Source organism: Natrix helvetica, assembly GCF_964273705.1.
Source record: "Natrix helvetica genome assembly, chromosome: 6".
Lineage (NCBI taxonomy): Eukaryota > Metazoa > Chordata > Lepidosauria > Squamata > Natricidae > Natrix > Natrix helvetica.
This window is the reverse complement of record NC_138553.1, coordinates 36,979,271-36,991,630: the sequence shown is the minus strand read 5'-3', so window position 1 is coordinate 36,991,630 and position 12,360 is coordinate 36,979,271. Positions and strand designations below refer to the sequence as shown.

General features: G+C 35.8%; 1 protein-coding gene across 4 annotated transcripts in view; it reads right to left on the bottom strand.

The window, feature by feature from the left end:
- The window catches only part of NTN4 (netrin 4), a 37,723-nt gene that overhangs the window by 9,951 nt on the left and 15,412 nt on the right, over positions 1-12,360 (bottom strand). For all 4 annotated transcript variants that reach the window (XR_014175820.1, XR_014175821.1, XM_081958572.1 and 1 more), the window contains exons 3-5: positions 6,464-6,742; positions 1,427-1,553; positions 274-462 (exon numbers count right to left, since the gene is read on the bottom strand). Coding sequence is in view for 2 of the 4 variants with exons in the window: in XM_081958572.1 (XP_081814698.1) it covers positions 274-462; positions 1,427-1,553; positions 6,464-6,742 (595 nt within the window). In the remaining 2 variants the exon portion in view is untranslated. The remainder of the gene's footprint in view (positions 1-273; positions 463-1,426; positions 1,554-6,463; positions 6,743-12,360) is intronic.

The window sequence follows — 12,360 nt, the reverse complement described above, 5'->3', positions numbered from 1 at the left end:
TATTTATTTAGAGAACCTTTAATATTGGTATTAAATAACTTGTAAAATAAGTATATTTTAAGTTCCTTCTTAAACTGTAACAAGAAATGAACTGTTTCCTCTGCAGTACTTCCTAGTTGTAATTTTTTAATTGTTATTTTTAAATGCAAAATATATACTAGAATACATCTGTCAGATATGCGTACATAAAAGAAGCCTAAGGTTAAAAACCCTAACGTATTAATTTAAAAAATCACCCAGTGTTGGAAGCTTGCAAAATTAGGATTGGCTTACATTTGCAGGTGTCAGGAGCAGAAAAAGGCTTTCTAAGATCTCGATAAAAGCCTGGCTTGCAACGTTCACAGTGCTGTCCTTCAGTATTATGTTGACAGTTGTCACAAATGCCCCCACTTTGGTTCCCTGATGCCAGCCATGTGTCCATATCAAAGTGACAAGTGTCAGAATGTCCATTGCATTTACAAGCTGAAACATACCCAAGATTAAGGAGGGTGGAGGAGAAAGAAAATCAGGATTTTGCTGTTTTGTTAAAAAAAAAAAAGGTACGCAGCATGGAAACTGTAAATATTGAAAGCAAATGATATTAGAATATATGGGTTCGTAAAATGAGTAGATTGTATTACTGTCTGGTTTTTCTAGTATATTTAGCTTGTCAAATGCAAAATTGCTCCTTTTATTTGGATGGATAGATGAATGGATGAATAGATGCACATAATTTTTATTTAAATAATGTTTCCAATAAAATACTGTAAAAGCAAGAAAATACAATAAAATTCATTGTCATTTCAAAATGTTACATTTAATCAAATTTCAGATCAGTTTTTCTTGGCATACATTTAGGATCACTGTAAACTGTTTATGTCTACGTACTTTTTATATTTTAGATGTAGGCTGCAAATCTTTTGATTTTAATTCAGAACATTTTATTTAAATGCTATGTGAAAATATAAGTAACAGTTCCTTGGCTTTTCAGTAGACTAAACAATACGACTTTCTTCAATATGATGCTTTCCATACAGTATGTACTAAATAGTAAGGACTGGAATGCTTTTTAAACCCATGGGCTTTCTTTCAAGATTTTGAAACAGGATCCCATCACTGAGAAAAAAAGTGGAATTAGATGACCTATAGACATTTCCAAATAATATATTCTATAGCATGATGATTCTAATTCTCAGCTACCGTGGTCCATTTGAGATTAGGAGAGTTGTAATCCATGATATCAAGGCTACCAGTTTCGGGAAACTTCAAACAATACCTTCTCAGTAAGTGTCTGTTCTTATTTTTGTAAACTGAGAAATTATTTAAAAGGATGCAGATGGTAGTTTTAGTTTTGTCTTGAACTATTTTACCCCATCATTTGCAAAAGAGACCTTTGTTTTTACTCAATAGTCTATAAATGATTTCATTACTTTGGTCTCATACTTACATTTGCATACATTTGGAGCTCCTGTTTGGCCATTTGCAGCAAGCCAGGGTTGGTCATTGTAAAGAGGGGCACAATGTTGACAATGAGTTCCTGCAGTATTATGTTTACAAATGCATCTCCCATGGACCTAGCAATTGAAAACAACCATGTCTGCAATGGCATGTGTACAGATTTCAACATTCAGATATCACCATTACACAATGTTAGAGTATGTGCTACTCTAAGGCAATAGAATATGCCTTTGTAACTAAAATAATTCCTTTTAGAAAACTATACAATACAATACAATAGTAGAGTTGGAAGGGACCTTGGAGGTCTTCTAGTCCAACCCCCTGCCTAGGCAGGAAACCCTATACCGTTTCAGACAAATAGCTATCCAACATCTTCTTAAAGACTTCCAGTGTTGGGGCATTCACAACTTCTGGAGGCAAACTGTTCCACTGATTAATTGTTCTAACTGTCAGGAAATTTCTCCTCAGTTCTAAGTTGCTTCTCTCCTTGATTAGTTTCCACCCATTGCTTCTTGTTCTACCCTCAGGTGCCTGATGACTCCAAACTGATGACTCCAAGCTCATCCAATAGATAATCAGCACTGTTTCCTACTATGAATTTCATTGCATGTAACACCTTCTAGTTGTAAGAGGATTTGATATTATTAATGCTGTTTCCGACACAACCAATGGGTTGTATGTTTTTTTTATAGAATTAAGCAAATATATACGTAGATACTGGGAAACTGAGAATAGGGAGAGGCTGCTACAGCTCACACAAAAAGTAAATTATAAGGAATGGGAAAACATATAATTGGAGAAGGAAGACAAGGTTACAGTGATACTATTATTCATATTCCAATCTTCCATTACATATTTATTATACTGCACAACTTTCTCAACATCGACACAATAATACTTTAAAAATGCTGCCAAAAATGAAATGCATTTTTCTGAAATAAAGTACCACTTATGCATCACAAACACACCCTGTAGAAAATAAATGATGCTGTTGCATTTCTTGAATAATCTTGGAATGACTGATTCCTATTTAATTCTATTTAAAAATAAGATATACATACATTAAACATATTAGTTTATATAGAATGATACCAATTGTAATTGGTCTTCCATTAAAATACTTGCCTGTTCCTTTTTATATTATTTTTCTTAGTACTTTGTAACTTCAGTTTTATTTTGGCTCCAAAGTAGTAAAAAAGAGTGGCCATCTGCTTTACACACTTCATGTATGATATGTGTTGTAGAGTCAAGCTAGAAGATGAAAATGTAATCTGTGGAGGACTAGGAAAAGTATTGCAGACAAAGATATTTTCTTTAGAAAATATGTATTTCTCAAGATTATTCTGCATCCTTCAAGATATTCTTAAGAAGGCCTGATTGCGGTGAGCACGTATTTATAGTATTGGAAGGACATTTATGGAAACCATATTATAAAATATTCTTACGATGCTGCAGTGCAATATTATTCAATCTTGTTTAGAATATTATGACAAGGTACTGTACATAATAGCAGAGTAGACTTAATGGACTTAATACTTCAATGTTATTATACCCACATGTCAACTATATGACTTAGGAGATTCAAACAAGACATTCAGTTGTATTTGATTTATCAATGCACATATTTACATTGATGATAGGATGTACATATTGAAGCCAGTGTCCTATATAGAGGAATGGAAGTAGAATCCAAGGGAGGCATTCACAATAATAGGTTTCCTTCCAGCTTCAACAAACAATGTATTTCTGCAGAGAATTCAAGCCCCTAATTCTTATATACACGTGTATTTTGCATTCTTGCCAACTAAGACCTGTAGTTAGTTTTGGAATGCAAACATTTCCTTTGGTAGTCCAAAATGTCCTTTTTTAAGAGGCAACTGGACTTTCTGGCTTTTCTTTCAAGATATTTTGCTTCTCATTCAAAAACCAGAAAGTCCAGCTGAAGAAGCTTCTTGGGTAAAAAGCAAAATGTCTTCAAAGAAAAACCAGAAAGTCCAGTTACCTCTTGAAAAAGCACCTTTGGGACAACCATGTCTTGGATGACTGAGAACCTCCATAGACATTTCCTTTGGTAAATATGAAAGACCATAGTGTTCCTGCTTAGTGATGGAAAAGGGAACATCCCATATAGTGCATCATAAGTAATATCATATTTATAAAAAGCACATCAGTTACGAGTTGCATACCAACATTTCTAGAAGATGCTGGATTAACACTGATCTAAATATTTCCATTTGAAAATGTTATAAGGAATTGCTAAACAGACACATTTCCCAGGCTGTTTCATTATTTTGTGAATCAACACAAGCAAGTTCATTTAACCAGAATCCTTTTGCACACACACTATTTTTCATTCTGTCACTAGGCCTTTCATTTCACTCACAGACTGCTTTTCTTCTTAGCTTGACAGCTCTCTCCTAATGTCATTTATTATGCTATACAAGGCAAACAGTGTTACAAAAGTTGACCTATGTAAGATAAACGAGTGACTGATTTTCACACATGAAGACAGTTGCTAGGGCATGTTTCCTTCCATTGCCTTTTTGTTCTTGAATTAATATATTCAATTAGTTCTTTTCAAATTGCCTGTTGTTTTTTAAGAAAATCCCTCATGACTTATGTTCCTCATATACTGTATCAAGAAAGGAGTGACTAATCAGCTGTAGACTAAGATGCCTTCTCTTCTCCCCCCTTGATTAATAATTGCATTGAAAGATGTCTTGGGTTTTAATTTATAAGTGCAGGGAGGTTTCTTTTTAATAGATGTCATAGGAATGCATGGTGAAAAAGTAAAAGCCTTTGAAACAATATCAAAAGAATAACAGAAAACCATCCTTAGAAAATGGTTTTAAACTATCAATCTTGCACTATGCTTTCTTCAAGAGAATGAAAAGCAAAATGCCACAGCAATAAATATCCTCTGTTAGGAAACTACACAATATAAAGGATTGTTTTTTGTACTCTATGACCTATCTTGCAGCCACTTTGAAACTGGTTTGATTAACTACATTTTTATTTTTATTTTGAGTGTATAATTACAGTGATTGTGAGAATGCTTGAATGGAAATATATTTTCTAAATAAAAAAGCCTTTTCCAGTTTTGATATTAGCTTTTCTACTATTTCTACTATTGTACAAGTAATCCTAAATCCTATTAAAATTGCAAATGAAAGATTTCATTAGATAAAGAATTCATTAACAATAACATTTAAATACCAACATGTTATATGCCCAATTACCAATGAAATGTTACATAAACTGTGAATGGGTTATTTGCCTACATCCAACAACTGATATAAGTGTAGTTTATTAAAAAAAAACCTTTAAAAATATTTAAAATTAATTATCTGAAAGATTACTAAGAGGTAATTTCAATAATCCTATGACCAGGTGCTAAAAATGCCCTTCTGAAGGGTTAAGAATTCTGAGACTGAGGCTTGTAATGAGTTATAAAAAGACCAAAAAAGATTTATTAGATATGAGTGGGACTTGAAGAAAGACAAGGAAATTATCAGAGTGATAATGGGAAAAGATGCCAAGAGTTAGATATAATAGGGAGAAGGCTGAACTGCTTAATTCTTTCTTTGCATCTCCCTTTAACCAAAAGAAAAAAAAGTAGTCCAATCTATCAGAAAATGCACCTTGGGGGATAGAAGACAAACACCAATCAAATTAGCAAAGATGTAATGAAATAAAGTGCTTTTAATGAAGTTGCTGGGGCTAGAAGGATTACATCTCAAGATACTAAAGGAATGGCAAATGTGATTTCAGAACCACTAACTGTAATTTTTGAGAACTTCTGGAATGCAGGGGAAATGCCAGAAGACTCTTTAAAAAACCCAACATTGTTCCTGTTTTTTTTTTAAAAAGGAACAAAGAAAATCCATGAAATTACAGACCAAACAGCTTGACCTTAACATCTGGAAAAATTCTAAAAAAGATAATCTATAAGTTTGCAAATGCTTAGAAGAAACAGGGCAATTACTAGAAGTCCACATGGGTTTGTGGAAGAATAAACTGGGGTGGGTTGTTTTTTTTTGACAAATTGATTAATAGATCAAAAAATGCTTTGGATGTGATGTACCAAGACTTCAGTGAAGCGTTTGATAATGTTGACCATAACCTCCCTCCTTAATAAACAGAACAATGTGGGATGGAGAGCCCCACTACCAGGTAGAGTTATAGTGTTTGAACAACCATATCTAGTGCCTAGATCTAAGTCTATGTTTACACAGAGGGAGATATCTCAGGGTTCTCTCCTAGGCCCAGTGTTCTTTGACATTGATATTATTTACTATATTTTTAATAACACGGAAGATATTATAAAAATAGTCGTTGATTTATGACTGTAAGTGAGTCTGGAATTATAGTTGTAACTCATTGTGGTAGTAATTCTTGGCACCTGATTGTTCCATATTTTTTGTGGTGGTTATTAAACAAATCAATTTTACCCAACACATGTTTTTGCTGGAAACTAAAAATAAATGCTGGAAATTGCCAAAAATGTTGCAAATGTCATGTGACCATGGGACATTGCAAATGGCCGTAATGTGGGAGAAGGAAAGAAGAGTCAGCAACTGGAAAACATAGTATACTAGAAAGTGGTCTAAAGGTTTCAATCCAGTATAGCAAAAAAAGATAAAAACTTTAGCATCTGAAATACGCTCTTTCTCCTGTAACAAATGGGATGAACTAGTCTGCCTCCAGCAGCTGAGACAGGGAAGTTGCTTCCCAGCAGGCAACCTTTTATTATATCCAAAGTACTCAAAATTTCCACTACTGGTTCTCCAGAACCTGTCAAAACCTGTTGAATTTCACCCCTGCTTTCACTGTAACATTTTAAAGTGGCCCAATTTAATACAGACTCCTATTAAGGAATCACTTATCTTCAATATTATTCTAAGGCATCTAATATTTCAGAGGGGTCATCTGGAAATTCTAACGTTCCATCAAAATGGCATCTAGTTGAGCACAAGATTTTCAAACAATTATCTGCCCTTCCAAGATTTGAACAATACAAACTTACCACACGGAAGACTCCTGCTGCTTTGACAGGCCTAAAACCTTTAAGAGGTGCACAGCGATCTGCATGGCCGTTGCAAAAACAGCTCCCCTTCACAATAAAATCATAGATTGCGTAGTACGTTAGCTGTGGTGGGTTTGCATTCAGATCATTGCTGTGACATGGGCAAGATTGTCGCTTTAGCAGTTGCACTCGAAGGTTCGTGATTTTCAACTGTGCCTGAATTTTAAGACTGTAAGGGTCATCAGCAGGGTGTGGAGGTGACAGAGCTCGATATATAACCTGAAAATAATAAATAAATTGAAACTAATCAGTGAAATAAAACAAGTATGCCGACTAGACATTTAAAAATGTTTGTGTAGAAGATGAACAGGCTGAGCCCGAGGGAGGGGTTACATGCATGATCAGTCTCAAGTCTCTTTGCACCCACAAAACATCTAAATCTATCCCACCTTGAAGAATCTGTTGATTCTTCAACTGTCAATTTGCTTTGACTATTAGTAGTTCAGATTCTTGAAGAAGTCTTAGCATATATTCATTTGAACAGCCTTGACTCCTGATTTCTTGTGCCTGACAGCTTGTAAAGACAACTGTTAGCACCTCAACATAGTTAGAGCAAGATATAGTTTCTTGCAGATTTCATTTATTGAAAGCCTGTGACCTCTAGACTTTATTTACAATGATTTTAGGTTTTAGATTTTAAGATTGTCATTGCATGAGGATTTTTAGTGTTGGAAAAATGCCTTTGAATGAACCAGTAATAAAGCTCCTAGCTTTGTCCTATCCTTGAAGCTGTAGAATATTTCACCAATGAACAAGATTTTGTTCGTTTATGAAACAGAATTGCTAGCTTGGCTTTCTTTCCTTAATAATGTGTGATTCCTTAAGAACCACACATTTGTATCTATGTTAATCATGAAACACGTAAGATCTAGATCCATGGGGGGAAAGAAATATGATCACCTAAATTACTGCTGACTAATGCTGCTTTAGTTTAGTTTCAATGTACACTATAAATGTGAAATTTAAATACAACCTTTTCATCTATAACAATTATTTTGCCATCATAATCTCTGTTTCTGAAGTAAGGATATAACAAATACGTTCCAATAATATCTCAACTTCATCTGAGTATATGTATTCTGTATTAAGCTGCAGTAGGAGAAGCATGTTACGTGTCCATTGAAGGCTGTTGTCTGGCGGAACCCAGGAAGAAAGACTTATCTGTTGCACCACCTTTTCTAGAGAATATCATTCTACATCCATCACCCCAAGAGATCAGATTGTCTCTGACATTGAAGGCTCTGAAAATGTGGTTATGTTCAAGATATGGGATTCAGTTGGAGCCTGAGCACTAAATTATTTCAGTGAAATAATTATATTGAAATTGTTGTATTGACGATTCCCTCTCCCTCCCTCCCTGTCAGTTTTTTTAAAATCACAGCAGCTGATTGATATTTTGAATTTTGTTTGTGTGTGTTTTCTGCTGTTTTTTGTTGTTTTTGTTTTTGCTAGCTACCCAGATCTGCTTGTTTGAGGCAGGTGGCCTTGTGAATTAAAGAAACCAAACCACATAAATAAGTTATGCAACCAAACATACTTTGAAACCTCAAAATACTTATGTCATGCCATTATGTTTTTCTGAATCTGGTTGCAACTTCTGTTTTAATTTTCCACAGATGATCAATACAAATTGAGCCTAACCACTGGCTCTTTCTTTCTTATCTATAGTATATGATAAATTGTAATCAGTACTGTAAGTCACCGAAACCAGGTATGGCTGTCAGATACAAAAGACCAGGACCACATATGAAGTTCCAATAACACTAATTTATTGCTTATGCTTATGCACAGAAATGTACTCAATGAATGTTTAGCATTATTTTGGCGGTGGATAAGGATTAACAGACTTCAAGGAGGGATTGGATTTAGTTCATTTGTGGCTATATAGAGATTCAGGTTGATTCCTCTCTTGACTCCACCCCAATATTCTGCCACAACTTCGCCTATAATGGAAGAAGTAATCACAAGGGTTCTATGGAAAAGATATTTTAGGTTAGATAAGGTGGTTCCAGGAAACTTTGACGAAATAAGTAGATAAATATAAATATATATAGAAATATAAATAAATAAAAAATTCAGCACATCTTATTTTAAAAACCATAAATTAGTTTATTCTCATTACCCACGGCCAATACATATTTGGTGGAGCAAGTGAGGGAACCCCCTTGTGTTATTTAAATCCCTTTTTTAAATAATAAGGTGATGTACAAATTGACATACAAAACTGATGCAACCCTTGTCCAAAGCCTTTGTAATGGAATGATTTAGTTGGGTTTCTGATTTTACCACCACACTGAATTGTCAGATTGTTTCATCTTCTAACTACTGTAGAGATACGGTGTTGATTCCAAGATCTAATCACTTTTTTTATCAAGATTCTTTGTTGACCCAGTATTGGCTTCCTTTTGAACTACCAAACTTTCCTTAAAACTGGGGCCACTTAGGGTGGGAAGGGGTTGAAAGAGAAAATAAAGGATTTAGATCATTTACATTTCTGAACAGAATGAATGCAGCCTGCTTTTGTCTATTCTGTCAGCATGCCAAATTTGGCAATGGCCAATGTGACAGAGACAAACCCAATTGGATATTTGAATGCCAGCAAGCATGACTTTAGAACATATCTAAGTGTTTTTATCATATAAAATAATAATAAAAATAGTCTGTTTGGTACATGTCAGTGTGCCGATTTGTAAATCAAATATTTTCTTTTGGGTGCATTGAAATGAGATATGCTGTATGTTGTAAAGAATGCTACTACTACTGTGTCTCTTCAGATACCAAGGGACAAAGAAACAAGAGTGAGAAATGCACTGGGAAAACGATGCTCATGGGTTGTGTTGGACCTGAGTAAAAATGCTGAATCATTGGCTGGTGATTGAATAAATGGTAACAAATTTCAGAATCTGGTCCCTAATACATATGTTTCTATACTTAACCAAATAAAGATTGAATTAAACAGGTGTGAAAAATCGCAGCTCCCAAACCTGTGTACAAGTCAGTTCTATTTCAGTGACATATGTTCCCAACTACAATGGATTTTTAGCAACTATGGGACACACAGCATGTCTTAATATATAAAAGAAATTAGAATTGTCTCAAACTGCAAGATAGTGGCAAATAAATTCAATAAATAAACAAACAAACAAGCAAGCAAATAAATAAATAAATAATAAAATAGTTTGGAACATAGTAGAATTTTATACAATTTCTTTTTTTGCTAAATGTGGGGAAATCATGTTTCCTTTAATTAAAAATAATCTGCATTGTATGTTTCTTCGTTCTTTCTGCATAGTTTATTTTTAAAAAGCAGATTTTTATGGGAAAAAATAACATTGATACATACAGTAATTCATATTGTTCCTAGTTTTATTAATCTCTATTATCTGCATTTTATAAATGAAAGGGTAGTAGCAATCACCATTTATAAAGGCAAAAGAGCACTTATTCATTATTTTGTGACTTCATTTTAGTAATAAAAATAATTTGTAGCATTTGGCAGAATTCTGTTCAGACTTTTCCATGCTAATCAAACTAGAAAATATATTAAAACACACAATTAAGATTACTATAAGGCATCAAGTTTAGCATCAAAAAAGGAATGGAAGTACCTTGTTCCTGCTTGGGAAGAATATATAGTTTCTTACAGCATAGCTCTTCCTTCTCAGAGACCCCACAAAATAACAATTAATTCAAGATTAGGGGGCCTGTCTCTATCACCAACACTGCCTGCCCATTTTCCACATTGCTTGCCTGGAGCTACAAAATACGCTGGGTGTTGAAAAGCTATTGATTTATTATTGCCTTTTCTGAAAAGTCCAGTATTGCTCCCTTTTATCCTCACTACCTGGGTGTTTTGCTAAGCAATTATCTATTATTTTTTTGCTTTCAGCAATGGGATTGCTGTTATTTCAGGCAATGAAAATAACAGCCTCCTGAGTGTGTGTCAGTACACTGCCAATACCTCCTACTTAGTGAGGTGCAGACAACAAAACAGTGCCTTGCAAATTAGTTTCAAGTTTGTATCTTATATACATAGAATAGCATGAACATCATTGTAGTAAATCTGAGTTTTGGCTGTGCTTGTGGCCCGACAAGGCAAAATATGCCTGAACTGACCAATATTTTCTGTACCCCCAACGATAAAAAGATAAAGATAAAGATAAAACAAAATTAAAATCTACCCATCTTTGATACATAAAACTTGGCTAATTTATTTACAGTAATTTTAAAGATAAGAGAACAGGGTTTTTTTAGGTAAAGGTTCCCCTCGCACATATGTGCTAGTCCAGTGATGGCGAACCTGTGGCACGCGTGCCACAGGTGGCACGCATAGCCATTTGTCAGGGCACACGAGGCGCTGTCCTGTCAGCTGGCTAGCGCGCATGCGTGCGCTGGCCAGCTGAGTTCACCCTTTTTTAAAGCCATTTTTCGCCCTCCCCAGGCTCCAAAGGCTTTATAGGAGCCTGGGGAGGGCGAAAACAGCCTCCCCCGCCCCCCGGAAGCCCTCCGGAGGCGTCAGGGAAGCCTCCAGACAGTCCCTGAAGCCTTCGGAGCGCTCAAAACGATCTTCCAAGCAAACCGGAAATGACTTCCGGTTTGCTCAGAGGGTCGTTTTGAGCGCTCCGAAGGTGTTAGGAAAGCCTCCGGACGGTCCCTGAAGCCTTCGGAACGCTTAAAACGACACTCTGAGCAAACAGGAAGTGACTTCCGGTTTGCTCAGAGGGTCGTTTTGAGCGCTCCGAGGGCGTCAGGGAAGCCTCTGGACGGTCCCTGAAGCCTTCGGAGCGCTCTGAAGGCTTCAGGGACTGTCCGGAAGCTTTGCTGATGCCTCCTGAGGGCGTCCGGGGGAGGCTGTTTTCGCCCTCCCCAGGCTCCTATAAAGCCTCTGGAGCCTGGGGAGGGTGAAAAAAGCATGTAAAAATGGGAGGGGGAGTGCCTGTAGTGCGTGCATGCGCACTGGGGCCCGCGCATTGCATTATGGGTGTGGCACGCCCGCACACGACCCCCCTGCGCTCCCTCCACTTATGGCACACGAGCCAAAAAAGGTTCGCCATCGCTGTGCTAGTCGTTCCTGACTCTAGGGGGCAATACTCATCTCCGTTTCAAAGCTGAAGAGCCAATGCTTTCTGAAGACGTCTCCATGGTCATGTGGCAGGCATGACTAAATGCTGAAGGCACACAGAATGCTGTTACCTTCCCACCAAAGGTGGTTCCTATTTTTCTACTCTCATTTTTTACGTGCTTTTGAACTGCTAGGTTGGCAGAAGAGTTCTTTTTAACAGTCTCACAAAAACTTAAAGATATATTACTATTTAACATAATTAACTATTTTCTAGGCATTATTTCTGTTCTGGTCTGTATACTCATATAAAGTTTTCTTTCTACTATCAGTGTTGTCATTTTAAGGACCACCTGCTTGTTTCAACCTCATGCTTTTTAAAATACAAACAGCTTTCCCAATAATTGCTGGCTGTAGTAGAATGTATATTTAAAGGCAATATTCCTGTATATTTTATAAAATGAAAATCAGAAATGGGAAATTGTATCAGGCCAACTGAGCTCTATTTATAGAATGATATAAAACTTCAAAGCAATCTTTCCTGGGTGAAAGAGAGATGGTTGTAGGAAATCTGCAGCTTGCTCCTAGATATAGTTATAGGAACTGTTAGTGAGGAAGGAAAGGAACTTAGGCACAAAAAGGAAGACTTTCCAAAGTAAATGTCTAGAAGAGGCTGTTGCTTTTAATTTTCATTAAAAAAAATAATAATAAAATAATAAAAAATAATAATTGATGACAATAAAATATATACGTATTGGAAGCAAGTCAGGCTAAGTAT